The sequence below is a fragment of the Syngnathus scovelli genome, chromosome 1, assembly GCF_024217435.2.
Source record: "Syngnathus scovelli strain Florida chromosome 1, RoL_Ssco_1.2, whole genome shotgun sequence".
Lineage (NCBI taxonomy): Eukaryota > Metazoa > Chordata > Actinopteri > Syngnathiformes > Syngnathidae > Syngnathus > Syngnathus scovelli.
This window is the reverse complement of record NC_090847.1, coordinates 2,650,407-2,665,545: the sequence shown is the minus strand read 5'-3', so window position 1 is coordinate 2,665,545 and position 15,139 is coordinate 2,650,407. Positions and strand designations below refer to the sequence as shown.

At 38.8% G+C, this 15,139-nt stretch overlaps 1 protein-coding gene across 2 annotated transcripts in view; it reads left to right on the top strand.

Annotated features, from left to right (window-relative positions):
- tctn1 (tectonic family member 1) overlaps nt 1–15,139 on the top strand; it is a 253,262-nt gene that overhangs the window by 217,232 nt on the left and 20,891 nt on the right. For both annotated transcript variants that reach the window (XM_068651907.1, XM_068651906.1), the window contains 3 exons: nt 2,766–2,852; nt 4,485–4,621; nt 4,711–4,864. In XM_068651907.1, coding sequence (XP_068508008.1) covers nt 2,766–2,852; nt 4,485–4,621; nt 4,711–4,864 — 378 coding nt within the window. The remainder of the gene's footprint in view (nt 1–2,765; nt 2,853–4,484; nt 4,622–4,710; nt 4,865–15,139) is intronic.

Below are 15,139 nucleotides of genomic sequence, written 5' to 3'. Positions count from 1 at the left end.
AATAAGGTTCTCAGAAAAGTAAAGCCTTTGATTTATTCTTTGCTTCTATTTTTTTCAAATTATCAGTTTTATCTGCCACTGCTTGTCCCAGACAAACTTATTACAAACTGGATTCGGTTGAACTTCGGAAATTGTGTAAACTGTAAATAAAAACAAAATACAACGATTTGAAAATCCTTCTCAACGCATATTCAATTGAATACACCACAAAGACAACATATTTAATGTTCAAACTGATAAACTTAATTGTTGTTTGACAAATAATAATTAACTTAGAATTTCATGGCTGCAACACGTCCAGTAGAAGTTGGGAAAGGTGGCAAAAAAATACTGAGAAAGCTGAGAAAAGCTCATCAAACACCTATTTGGAACATCCCACATGTAATCAGGCTAATTGGGAACAGGTAGGTACCATGATTGGGTATAAAAGGAGCCTCCCCAAACATGCTCAGTCATTCACAAGCAAGGATCGGGCGAGGTTCACCACTTTGTTCACAGCTGCGTGAGAAAATAGTCGAACAGTTTAAGAACAACATTTCTCAAAGGAAAATTGCAAGGAATTTAGGGATTTCAACATCTACGGTCCATAATATCATCTCGAAGGTTCAGAGAATCTGGTGAAATCACTGCACTTAAGCGCCACGGCCGGAAACCAAGACTGAATGACCGTGACCTTCGATCCCTCAGACGACACTGCCTTAAAAACCGACATGAGTGTGTAAAGGATATCACCAAATGGGCTCAGGAAAACTTCAGAAAACCACTGTCAGTAAATACAGTTTGTCACTACATCAGTAAGTGCGGGTTAAAACTCTACCGTGCAAACCAAAAGCCGTTTATGAACAACATCCAGAAACGCCGCCGGGTTCTCTGGGTGCGAGCTCATGTAAATTGGACTGATGCACAATGGAAAAGTGTTTTGTGGTCTGATGAGTCCACTTTTCAAATCGTTTTTGGAAACACTGGATGTCGTGTCCTCCAGACTAAAGAGGAAGCGGACCATCCGGACTGTTATCAACGCAAAGTTCAAAAGCCAGCATCTGTGATGGTATGGCGGTGCATTAGTTCCCATGGCATGGGTGACTTACATTTCTGTGAAGGCAACATAAATGCTGAAAAGTACATACAGATTTTGGAGCAACATATGCTGCCATCCAAGCGACGTATTTTTCATGCACGCCGCTGCTTATTTCAGCAAGATAATGCCAAGCCACATTCTGCACGTGTTACAACAGCGTGGGTTCGAAGTAAAAGAGTCCAGGTTCTCCCCTGGCCCGCTTGCCGTCCAGACCTATCTCCCATTGAAAATGTGTGGCGCGTTATGAAGCGTAAAATACGACAGGGAAGACCCCGGACTGTTGAACAACTGAAGCGGTTCATCAAGCAAGAATGGGAAAAAAAATTTCACATGAGAAGCGAAGAGAATTAGTCTCCTCTCTTCCAAAACGTTTATTGAGTGTTATTAAAAGGAAAGGTGATGTAACGAAATGGTAAACATGCCCTTTCCCAACTTCTACTGCACGTGTTGCAGCCATGTATTTCTAAGTTAATTATTATTTGAAAAACAAAATAAAGTTTATGAGTTTGAGCATTAAATATGTTGTCTTTGTAGTGTATTCAATTGAATATAAGTTGAAAAGGATTTTCAAATCATTGTATTTTGTATTTATATTCATTTTACACAATTTCCCAACTTCAACCGAATTCGGTTTGCGCAATAGAATATTTTGCAAATATTACTTGAGTCACTGGCAATATTTACGTCATACCAAAAAAACAGAATGCACATTCACAAAAATACTAAATCTACTGGTAAGAGCCTAAATCAAATGGAGACTAAAGCGCCTCATCTAAAATTGTTAAGACATTTCTGGACTCCATGTATGCATGCATTAAACTTGTTTCATTATTATCAATTTCATTATCAATTATTATCAATATTTTCTAAATTTCAGCAACGGCTCTGTCACAATAATGCAACCAGCGCGGTGCAGTTGCATGGTCGGCGACGCGCTACGGTTGCGCGTTTGGCGGTGCGCTGCAGTTGCGCGATCGGACAAAATTGCACAAATGAAAAAATGCTTAAAACAGTCTTGGAACGGATTAAAAAAAAATCCATTATTTGTAATGGGAAAAATTGATTCGGAATTCGACCGATTCGCTTTTCGAACCGCCCTCTGGAACGGATTGTGGTCGAAAACCGAGGCTTGACTGTATTATATTCACCTTGGTAGCCCACCAAGCAGGAATATTTTTTTTTAAGAAAACTGTTGAAATTGAGTGAATAAATTATTTGTTTTGGGCTTGCTATACTGCCAAAATCCAAGACTTTCCAGGGAGCTTTTTCCCCTGAGCCCCCTCCGGGGCGTTGCCCCTCCCCCCTGCGGCCCCCAATGGGGGCCTGGGGGACTGTGGCTCCTGGCCCACTGCGGCCCCCATTGGGGGGCCTGTGGCCCCTGGCCCCCTGCGGCAAGTGTGTGTGTGGGGGGGGGTTGAAGCCCCCCCCCGGGGGGGTGAAGCCCACCCCGGGGGGGTGAAGCCCCCCCCAGTGAGGCATGCGGCCCCCAGACCCCGGCTACTTTTCAGTGTTTTTTTTTTCATTTGCGGTTCTCATCCCTGACAGTAAGAGGTGCACATAAACACTATTGCACCACTTGAACTGCGGTGGCAGGGACAAAACCTTGGTCACTAGCATTATCTGCATTTTGTTCTGGTATATTACAGATATTGATTTAAATTTGCAACTGTTTTGTGTCATCTAATAGGAAATTAAGAATGTGCCATTCCAGAACAGTGGAAATCCAGGTCATATCGTCGGGCTTCCTATTTTGTCCGGGCAAGAAATTGCTGAATATCCTTTATTTACGAATGGTATAATTACACAGGTCAACAACAAATTTGTTGTCTGAGTTTTTTCAGCTGATTTAGGACGAATCTGATGCGCTGAATCCAAAAATCCCATTGGTTTTGCTCAATCACGTCAAGTTTTTGAGATATGGCCATGTGTGCTTACCATGCATATTTCGGAATTAAAGTTGGTGACCAGGATAAAGCCTGGGCACCACACATAGTGTGCAAGGCATGCACTGAGACTCTGCGTGGATGGACCAATGGCAAGAGGAGTCTGAAATTTGGGATTCCTATGGTTTGGAGGGAGCCGACAAACCATGTCACTGACTGCTACTTCTGTGCTGTTGATGTGACCGGTATCAACAGAAAGAACCGAGGAAGCCTCAAGTATCCTGATCTTCAATCAGCACGTCGTCCTGTAGCTCATTGTGATGAAATTCCAGTGCCTATCTGCGGAGAACTTCCTGACATTAGTGACGAAGATGTCTCCAGTGTTGAAGAACATGAAGAAGAAGCAGAAGTGGTTTTTGAAGATGATGCTCGACATCCATTTTCCCAAAACGAGTTGAATGATCTTGTTCGCGACCTCAGCTTGTCAAAGGACTCTGTCGAACTGTTGGCATCCAGATTGAAAGAAAAAAACCTACTCTCTAACAGTGCTCGTATCAGTTTCTACCACAATAGGCATCGAGAGTATCTCTGTTTTTTCTCTGAGGAGAAGGACTTGGTGTACTGTGCAGATATAGCCCAGCTTCTGCTCACGCTTGGTGTGTCACAGTACGAACCCAAAGATTGGAGACTCTTCATTGACAGCTGTAAGGGATCACTGAAATGTGTTCTGTTACACAACGGCAACCTGTTTGCCTCTGTACCTATCGCCCACTCGACTACGCTGAAGGAGAAGTATGAAGCAGTGAAGTATGTACTGGAGAAAATTGGCTATGATCGGCATAAGTGGTTTATTTGTGTTGACCTGAAGATGGTGAACTTTTTGTTGGGACAACAGTCTGGCTTCACCAAGTACCCATGTTTTTTGTGCATGTGGGATAGTAGAGACCGTGCTCAGCATTACACGAAGAAGGACTGACCTGTGCGGGAGGAATTGGTGCCTTGTAAGGAGAGGAACGTCATCAACGACCCTCTGGTGGACAGAGACAGAATACTCTTCCCACCTCTGCACATCAAACTTGGCTTAATCAAACAGTTCACCAAGGCTCTGGACAAGGATGGTGACTGTTTCACTTACTTGTGCCAAGCTTTTCCAGGATTAACCATGGAAAAGTTGAAAGCTGGCATCTTTGACGGTCCTCAGATCCGTGAGCTCATCAGAGATCCAGAGTTCGAAAATTCAATGAACGAAGTGGAACTGGAAGCTTGGAAGGCATTTGTTCTGGTAGTGAAAAACTGTGATTTTGTCACAAGATCTGATTTTTTCAAATCAACTTGGCACAAAAACCTGACCTGATGGAGACAAATGGATGTCATTTCCTGATTCAGCAGCGCAAAGCTACCCTAAATCAGTTGTAAAAATCAAGACAACATTCAAAAAGTAAAAAATTGTTGCCCAGTGTTATCATTAGCAACGACTTGTTCAATTTCTTTGAATTCTGATGTCCTTAACAGTTGTTCTTACAGGAATGGCCTTAAACGTCAAGCCTGGAGACACACTGTCTCTTCTCCAGAGTTCTGCAAATTACAACTGTATGAACAGTCTTCATAATCGTTCTCCTGTGTTGTTTGGTGTGGACTCAATATCTGGGTGCACATTAAGGCATGACCTTCTCAGCACAAACCCCGAAAAAATAATTATATTGAAATGATGCATACAGTGTGTGATTGGATGTATTCTGTCTTCTGCAGACTGGAAGATGTAGCCAACTGCTCTCTTGTTTCCCACATCATTGTTGATGTTCTGCGAGGTCAAACCAGCCGCCAATATGTTGCTACTTTTGGAAACTCTGCATTACAAAATTCCGTTGACTGGGTGCCCATTAAGCACAACTATAATCACAGGGTAAGCACAGTTTGAACATTGATTCCTCAAGATTTCCGCAGACCGAGCAACATGGCTAAACTGGACTGAACTCGTCAGTCTCTGGAAAAAATCAGTTGATAACTTCTGCGTATTACAGTACATTGACTTTTGGACACATAAAACAACTCATCGCAACGTAAAAAACGCATTACCTGGACCTTTTTTGATGGAACACATATACTAATTAGTGTGACGGCGAAGGCCTTCACACTTATGTTATTCTACACCATTAACATTATTATGAGTGTAGATAATAGGAATTGTTATTCCTGTCCTTTATTAGTGTGAAGGTGAAGACCTTCACACTATTGTTATTCCTGTCCTTTTTTATTAGTGTGAAGGTGAAGACCTTCACACTATTGTTATTCCTGTCCTTTATTATTATTATTAGTGTAAAGGTGAAGACCTTCACACTATTGTTATTCCTGTCCTTTATTATTGTGTGAAGGTGAAGACCTTCACACTATTGTTATTCCTGTCCTTTATTGTGTGAAGGCGATGGCCTTCACACATATTTTATTCTACACCATTCACTTTATTATTGTGTGAAGGCGATGGCCTTCACACATATGTTATTCTACACCAGGCATGTCCAAAGTCTGGCCCGCGGGCCAAATCCGGCCCCCGGTCATATTTCATACGGCCCACAGCTTCGGTCCTATAATGTATTATTATTCATGGCCCGCCTGCACTGTCAAACTGAATAATAAAAAAATCATGAAACTTAAAACTGTAATTCCTCCTATTACCAAAAGGTGGCAGCACCAGCCCTTTCCGCTCATTTCTGCCATCGCGACTGCAAAGAAAACGAGGAAAGTTGACATTGAGGGCTGTCGCTTTCAAGAGAAATGGGAATTACAATACTTCTTCACTAAAAGTCAAGGCAATTGTGTTTGTGTAATTCTGTAATGAGACTGTTGCCTTGTTTAAGGATTTCAACCTAAAGAGACACCATCAGACTAAACATGCTAACACATACAATAAGCTAACAGGGAGTGACCGCGCTGATAAAGTGAAGCAGCTCCAAGCTGAACTGGCATCACAACAGCAATTCATCACATGGGGCTGTGAGTCAAAAGTAAATCAAAAGTAAAAATTACTTAATATTAAATATTACGAAGTGGCCATGTTAATACTGTTGAAGTTATGAACCTGTAGACGTGACACAAACTATTACTTTCTGAAAAATATTGTAAATGACAAGAGCAAAATTCACTTGTTTTAAGTTTTAATAATAACAGAAAACTTTGCATTACTTATAACTCATGTTTAAAATGTTCATGAGGCAAAAATAATTTTAAACTCTAGTAAATTAAATTATTTCATACAGTTTGTTCAATGTTATCTGACTCTTCAGATATGAATAAAAGGCAGAATTTGTGTTTTTGAAGTTGTTCACATCTGCCTGAGTGGCTTATATTTGGTTATTTTGTCATTTAAAAAATAAAGACAATTGGGACAATGAAATTTGTTTCATAACAGTATGTATTTGCATGAATTTTTTGTAGTTAAAAAACGTCTGAAAAAAGTATTGGCCCACGGGCCCCTTCACTTTATCAAATCTGGCCCTCCTTGCAAAACGTTTGGACACCCCTGTTCTACACCATTCACTTTATTAGTGTGAAGGTGACCTTCACACTATTGTTATTCCTGTCCTTTCTTGTTAGTGTGAAGGTGAAGACCTTCACACTATTGTTATTCCTGCCCTTTATTAGTGTGAAGGTGAAGACCTTCACACTATTGTTATTCCTGTCCTTTATTATTATTAGTGTGAAGGTGAAGACCTTCACATTATTGTTAATCCTGTCCTTTATTATTATTATTAGTATTAGTGTGAAGGTGAAGACGTTCACACTATTGTTATTCCTGTCTATTATTATTATCATTAGTGTGAAGGTGAAGACCTTCACACTATTGTTTTTCCTGTCCTTTATTAGTGTGAAGGTGAAGACCTTCACACTATTGTTATTCATGTCCTTTAATAGTGTGAAGGCGAAGACCTTCACACTACTGTTATTCCTGTCCTTTATTGTGTGAAGGCGATGGCCTTCACACGTTATTCTACACCATTCTCTATTATCAGTGTGAAGGTGAAGACCTTCACACTATTGTTATTCCTGTCCTTTATTGGTGTGAAGGTGAAGACCTTCACACTATTGTTATTGCTGTCCTTTATTAGTGTGAAGGTGAAGACCTTCACACTATTGTTATTGCTGTCCTCTATTATTAGTGTGAAGTGAAGACCTTCACACTATTGTTATTGCTGTCCTTTATTATTAGTTTGAAGGTGAAGACCTTCACACTATTTTTATTCCTGTCCTTTATTATTATTATTATTATTATTATTATTATTATTATTATTATTATTATTAGTGTAAAAGTGAAGACCTTCACACTATTGTTATTCCTGTCCTTTATTATTATTATTATTATTATTATTATTATTATTATTATTATTATTATTATTAGTGTGAAGGTGAAGACCTTCACACCATTGTTATTCCTGTCCTTTATTAGTGTGAATGTGAAGACCTTCACACTATTGTTATCGCTGTCCTTTATTAGTGTGAAGGTGAAGACCTTCACACTATTGTTATTCATGTCCTTTAATAGTGTGAAGGCGAAGACCTTCACACTATTGTTATTCCTGTCCTTTATTGTGTGAAGGCGATGGCCTTCACACGTTATTCTACACCATTCTCTATTATCAGTGTGAAGGTGAAGACCTTCACACTATTGTTATTCCTGTCCTTTATTGGTGTGAAGGTGAAGACCTTCACACTATTGTTATTGCTGTCCTTTATTAGTGTGAAGGTGAAGACCTTCACACTATTGTTATTGCTGTCCTCTATTATTAGTGTGAAGTGAAGACCTTCACACTATTGTTATTGCTGTCCTTTATTATTAGTTTGAAGGTGAAGACCTTCACACTATTGTTATTGCTGTCCTTTATTATTAGTGTGGTGAAGACCTTCACACTATTGTTATTGCTGTCCTTTATTATTAGTGTGAAGGTGAAGACCTTCACACTATTGTTATTACTGTCCTTTATTAGTGTGAAGGCGAAGGCCTTCACACATTGTTATTCTACTTTATTATTATTATTATTAGTGTGAAGGTGAAGACCTTCACACTATTGTTATTGCTGTCCTTTATTGTGTGAAGGCGATGGCCTTCACACATGTTATTCTACACCATTCTCTATTATTATTATTATTATTATTGTGTGAATTGTTATTGCTGTCCTTTATTATTATTATTAGTGTGAAGGTGAAGACCTTCACACTATTGTTATTGCTGTCCTTTATTATTATTATTATTAGTGTGAAGGTGAAGACCTTCACACTATTGTTATTGCTGTCCTTTATTAGTGTGAAGGTGAAGACCTTCACACTATTGTTATTGCTGTCCTTTATTAGTGTGAAGGTGAAGACCTTCACACTATTGTTATTGCTGTCCTTTATTATTAGTGTGAAGGTGAAGACCTTCACACTATTGTTATTGCTGTCCTTTATTATTAGTGTGAAGGTGAAGACCTTCACACTATTGTTATTGCTGTCCTTTATTATTATTATTAGTGTGAAGGTGAAGACCTTCACACTATTGTTATTGCTGTCCTTTATTATTATTATTGTGTGAAGGCGATGGCCTTCACACATATGTTATTCTACACCATTCTCTATTATTATTATTATTCTTCTATTTTATTCCCGCCACTTTTTTGTCCCGCTTCTTCTTCCACATAATTCATCCGATTCACTCCGTTCCACTTTTGACGTATTCCAAATATTCACGAGATGAGCGCTTCCATTTTTCTCGTTCCGAAAATTTTCCGATTTCGCAAAATTCGCGAATTTACGACAAATTTTTCCCCATTCATTCTCAATGGCAGATTCGACATTTCACATTTACGTCATTCCCATTTTAAATTCACCTCATTCAGCACATTCAAACCACATTCGGAATGATTCTCGACATTCCCAAAATTCCCAAATTCAAAAATTTCACGTTTTCACGTTAAAAATTTCGACAAAATTTCACAAAATTCCGTTTTTCACTTCTAATTTCTACATTTTTTGACCGATTCAACCCATTCCAACTTTCAACTGTTCATCTTTTCATTCGGCATCATTCCCCAAGAAGTGATTCAAAGTCTTCGCCTTCACACGCAATTTCTCCAGAAATTGCATTTTCTAGTTATTATTATTATTCTACTTATTCCGCTCACTTTTTTGACGCTTAACTCCTTCCACATACTTCAACCGATTCACTCCGTTCCACTTTTCACTTATTCCAAATATTCATGACACGGCTGCTTACATTTTTTTTGTTCGAAAAATTTTCCGTTTTCACAAAATTCACGATTTTGTGGCATTTTTTTCCCCATTCATTCTTAACGGCAGATTCAACATTTCACATTTTTGTTGTTCCAGTTTGAAATTCACTTATTTCAACACATTCAAATCACATTGGGGACATTCCCAAACTTGCCAAATTCAAAAATTTCACGTTTTCACTTTTAAAATTTGCACAAAATTTTGCAAAATTTCACAAAATTTAGTTTTTCACTTCTAGTTTCTACATTTTTCCACCGATTCAACTCGTTCCAACTTTCAACTGTTCATCTTTTGCCTACCTATTCCACACCTTCCCACTTAGCAAAATTTCCAAATTTTCAATTTTGAAATTCACCAAATTTTCCCAAAATTTAGTTTTTCCCTTCTAATTTCTACATTTTTCAACCGATTCAACCCATTCCAACTTTATTCACTTTGTTCACCTTATGCTTACCATATTCACCCCCTTCACCCCCACTTCCACAATTCAACCCTTGACCCCCACTTCCAGAGTGGCGGCCATCTTGGATTGACCCTGAAGTGCCCCAATGAACCCGGAATGAACTGGAAGTGCCCCAAATCAAACCGGAATTGACCCCAAATGAACCGGAAGTGACCTCAGGTAAACCGGAAGTGACCCCAAATCAAACCGGAAGTGACCCCAAATCAAACCGGAAGTGACCTTTTTAAACCGGAAGTGACCCCAAATAAACCGGAAGTGACCTCTGCTAGACCGGTAGTGCCTCTAATCAAACCGGAAGTGACCTAAATAGACCGGAAGTGCCTCTAATCAAACCGGAAGTGACCTAAATAGACCGGAAGTGACCCAAATCAAACCGGAAGTGACCCCAAATGAACCGGAAGTGACCTCAGGTAAACCGGAAGTGACCCCAAATCAAACCGGAAGTGACCCCAAATCAAACCGGAAGTGACCTTTTTCAACCGGAAGTGACCTTTTTAAACCAGAAGTGACCCCAAATAAACCGGAAGTGACCTCAGCTAGACCGGAAGTGCCTCTAATCAAACCGGAAGTGACCCAAATCAAACCGGAAATGACCATATTTCAACATTAAGTGCCCTAAATACCTGCATTTGCGCTAACTTTTGCAAATTTTGCCCGATTAAACCCATTTCAACATTTTAACCCCAAAAGTGAACCTCCTGAAGCCGTTTCTTTCCTTTTGTTCCAAATTTCAGAAACTTTTGGTGCAATTTTTTTTTCTTTTAATTCCCATTCATTCTCTATTAGGATTCAAGATTTGCTCTAACTTCTACATTTTTTAACCGATTCAACTCATTCCAACTTTCAACTGTTCCTCTTTTGCCTTCCTATTCCACAACTTTCCACTTACCAAAAATTCTCTACAATTTTGTTTTTCTACTCTAATTTCTACATTTTCAACTTATTCAACCCATTCCACCTTTCAACTGTTCATCATTTTCCTACCTATTCCACAACTTCCCACTTACCCAAAATTCCAAATTTTCAATTTTGAAATTCACACCCAATTTTCCCAAATTTCCTTTTTCCCTTGTAATTTCTACATTTTTCAACCGATTCAACTCTTTTCAACATCATTCTGCAACATTCCCCAAGTATTTATTCAACCTCTTCACCTTCACACGCAATTTCTTCAGGAATTGCAAATTCTAGTTATTATTAGTGTGAAGGTGAAGACCTTCACACTATTGTTATTGCTGTCCTTTATTATTATTATTCTACTTATTCCGCTCACTTTTTTGACGCTTAACTCCTTCCACATACTTCAACCGATTCACTCCGTTCCACTTTTCACTTATTCCAAATATTCATGACACGGCTGCTTACATTTTTTTTGTTCGAAAAATTTTCCGTTTTCACAAAATTCACGATTTTGTGGCATTTTTTTCCCCATTCATTCTTAATGGCAGATTCAACATTTCACATTTTTGTTGTTCCAGTTTGAAATTCACTTATTTCAACACATTCAAATCACATTGGGGACATTCCCAAACTTGCCAAATTCAAAAATTTCACGTTTTCACTTTTAAAATTTGCACAAAATTTTGCAAAATTTAGTTTTTCACTTCTAGTTTCTACATTTTTCCACCGATTCAACTCGTTCCAACTTTCAACTGTTCATCTTTTGCCTACCTATTCCACACCTTCCCACTTAGCAAAATTTCCAAATTTTCAATTTTGAAATTCACACCAAATTTTCCCAAAATTTAGTTTTTCCCTTCTAATTTCTACATTTTTCAACCGATTCAACCCATTCCAACTTTATTCACTTTGTTCACCTTATGCTTACCATATTCACCCCCTTCACCCCCACTTCCACAATTCAACCCTTGACCCCCACTTCCAGAGTGGCGGCCATCTTGGATTGACCCTGAAGTGCCCCAATGAACCCGGAATGAACTGGAAGTGCCCCAAATCAAACCGGAATTGACCCCAAATGAACCGGAAGTGACCTCAGGTAAACCGGAAGTGACCCCAAATCAAACCGGAAGTGACCCCAAATCAAACCGGAAGTGACCTTTTTAAACCGGAAGTGACCCCAAATAAACCGGAAGTGACCTCAGCTAGACCGGAAGTGCCTCTAATCAAACCGGAAGTGACTTAAATGACCGGAAGTGCCTCTAATCAAACCGGAAGTGACCTAAATAGACCGGAAGTGACCCAAATCAAACCGGAAGTGACCCCAAATGAACCGGAAGTGACCTCAGGTAAACCGGAAGTGACCCCAAATCAAACCGGAAGTGACCTTTTTAAACCGGAAGTGACCACAAATAAACCGGAAGTGACCTCAGCTAGACCGGAAGTGCCTCTATTCAAACCGGAAGTGACTCAAATAGACCGGAAGTGACCCAAATCAAACCGGAAGTGACCATATTTCAACATTAAGTGCCCAAAATACCTACATTTGCGCTAACTTTTGCAAATTTTGACCGATTAAACCCGTTTCTACATTTTAACCCCAAAAGTGAACCTCCTGAAGCCGTTTTTTTCCTTTTGTTCCAAATTTCAAAAGATTTTGGCGCAATTTATTTTTCTTTTAATTCCCATTCATTCTTTATTAGGATTCAAACTTTGCTCTAACTTCTACATTTTTTAACCGATTCAACTCGTTCCAACTTTCAACTGTTCAATTTTGGTTTTCTACTCTAATTTCTACTTTTTTCAACTTATTCAACCCATTCAACTTATTCAACCCATTCCACCTTTCAACTGTTCATCATTTTCCTACCTATTCCACAACTTCCCACTTACCCAAAATTCCAAATTTTCAGTTTTGAAATTCACACCCAATTTTCCCAAATTTCCTTTTCCCTTGTAATTTCTACATTTTTCAACCGATTCAACTCTTTTCAACATCATTCTGCAGCATTCCCCAAGTATTTATTCAACCTCTTCACCTTCACACGCAATTTCTTTAGGAATTGCAAATTCTAGTTATTATTATTATTATTCTACTTATTCCGCTCACTTTTTTGACGCTTAACTCCTTCCACATACTTCAACCGATTCACTCCGTTCCACTTTTCACTTATTCCAAATATTCATGACACGGCTGCTTACATTTTTTTTGTTAGAAAAATTTTCCGTTTTCACAAAATTCACGATTTTGTGGCATTTTTTTCCCCATTCATTCTTAATGGCAGATTCAACATTTCACATTTTTGTTGTTCCAGTTTGAAATTCACTTATTTCAACACATTCAAATCACATTGGGGACATTCCCAAACTTGCCAAATTCAAAAATTTCACGTTTTCACTTTTAAAATTTGCACAAAATTTTGCAAAATTTCACAAAATTTAGTTTTTCACTTCTAGTTTCTACATTTTTCCACCGATTCAACTCGTTCCAACTTTCAACTGTTCATCTTTTGCCTACCTATTCCACACCTTCCCACTTAGCAAAATTTCCAAATTTTCAATTTTGAAATTCACACCAAATTTTCCCAAAATTTAGTTTTTCCCTTCTAATTTCTACATTTTTCAACCGATTCAACCCATTCCAACTTTATTCACTTTGTTCACCTTATGCTTACCATATTCACCCCCTTCACCCCCACTTCCACAATTCAACCCTTGACCCCCACTTCCAGAGTGGCGGCCATCTTGGATTGACCCTGAAGTGCCCCAATGAACCCGGAATGAACTGGAAGTGCCCCAAATCAAACCGGAATTGACCCCAAATGAACCGGAAGTGACCTCAGGTAAACCGGAAGTGACCCCAAATCAAACCGGAAGTGACCCCAAATCAAACCGGAAGTGACCTTTTTAAACCGGAAGTGACCCCAAATAAACCGGAAGTGACCTCTGCTAGACCGGTAGTGCCTCTAATCAAACCGGAAGTGACCTAAATAGACCGGAAGTGCCTCTAATCAAACCGGAAGTGACCTAAATAGACCGGAAGTGACCCAAATCAAACCGGAAGTGACCCCAAATGAACCGGAAGTGACCTCAGGTAAACCGGAAGTGACCCCAAATCAAACCGGAAGTGACCCCAAATCAAACTGGAAGTGACCTTTTTAAACCGGAAGTGACCCCAAATAAACCGGAAGTGACCTCAGCTAGACCGGAAATGCCTCTAAGCAAACCGGAAGTGACCCAAATAGACCGGAAGTGACCCAAATCAAACCGGAAGTGACCATATTTTAACATTAAGTGCCCAAAATACCTACATTTGCGCTAACTTTTGCAAATTTTGACCGATTAAACCCGTTTCTACATTTTAACCCCAAAAGTGAACCTCCTGAAGCCGTTTTTTTTTCTTTTGTTCCAAATTTCAAAAAATGTTGGCGCAATTTTTTTTTCTTTTAATTCCCATTCATTCTTTATTAGGATTCAAGATTTGCTCTAACTTCTACATTTTTTAACCGATTCAACTCGTTCCAACTTTCAACTGTTCAATTTTGGTTTTCTACTCTAATTTCTACTTTTTTCAACTTATTCAACCCATTCAACTTATTCAACCCATTCCACCTTTCAACTGTTCATCATTTTCCTACCTATTCCACAACTTCCCACTTACCCAAAATTCCAAATTTTCAATTTTGAAATTCACACCCAATTTTCCCAAATTTCCTTTTTCCCTTGTAATTTCTACATTTTTCAACCGATTCAACTCTTTTCAACATCATTTTGCAACATTCCCCAAGTATTTATTCAACCTCTTCACCTTCACACGCAATTTCTTCAGGAATTGCAAATTCTAGTTATTATTATTATTCTACTTATTCCGCTCACTTTTTTGACGCTTAACTCCTTCCACATACTTCAACCGATTCACTCCGTTCCACTTTTCACTTATTCCAAATATTCATGACACGGCTGCTTACATTTTTTTTGTTCGAAAAATTTTCCGTTTTCACAAAATTCACGATTTTGTGGCATTTTTTTCCCCATTCATTCTTAATGGCAGATTCAACATTTCACATTTTTGTTGTTCCAGTTTGAAATTCACTTATTTCAACACATTCAAATCACATTGGGGACATTCCCAAACTTGCCAAATTCAAAAATTTCACGTTTTCACTTTTAAAATTTGCACAAAATTTTGCAAAATTTCACAAAATTTAGTTTTTCACTTCTAGTTTCTACATTTTTCCACCGATTCAACTCGTTCCAACTTTCAACTGTTCATCTTTTGCCTACCTATTCCACACCTTCCCACTTAGCAAAATTTCCAAATTTTCAATTTTGAAATTCACACCAAATTTTCCCAAAATTTAGTTTTTCCCTTCTAATTTCTACATTTTTCAACCCATTCAACCCATTCCAACTTTATTCACTTTGTTCACCTTATGCTTACCATATTCACCCCCTTCACCCCCACTTCCACAATTCAACCCTTGACCCCCACTTCCAGAGTGGCGGCCATCTTGGATTGACCCTGAAGTGCCCCAATGAACCCGGAATGAACTGGAA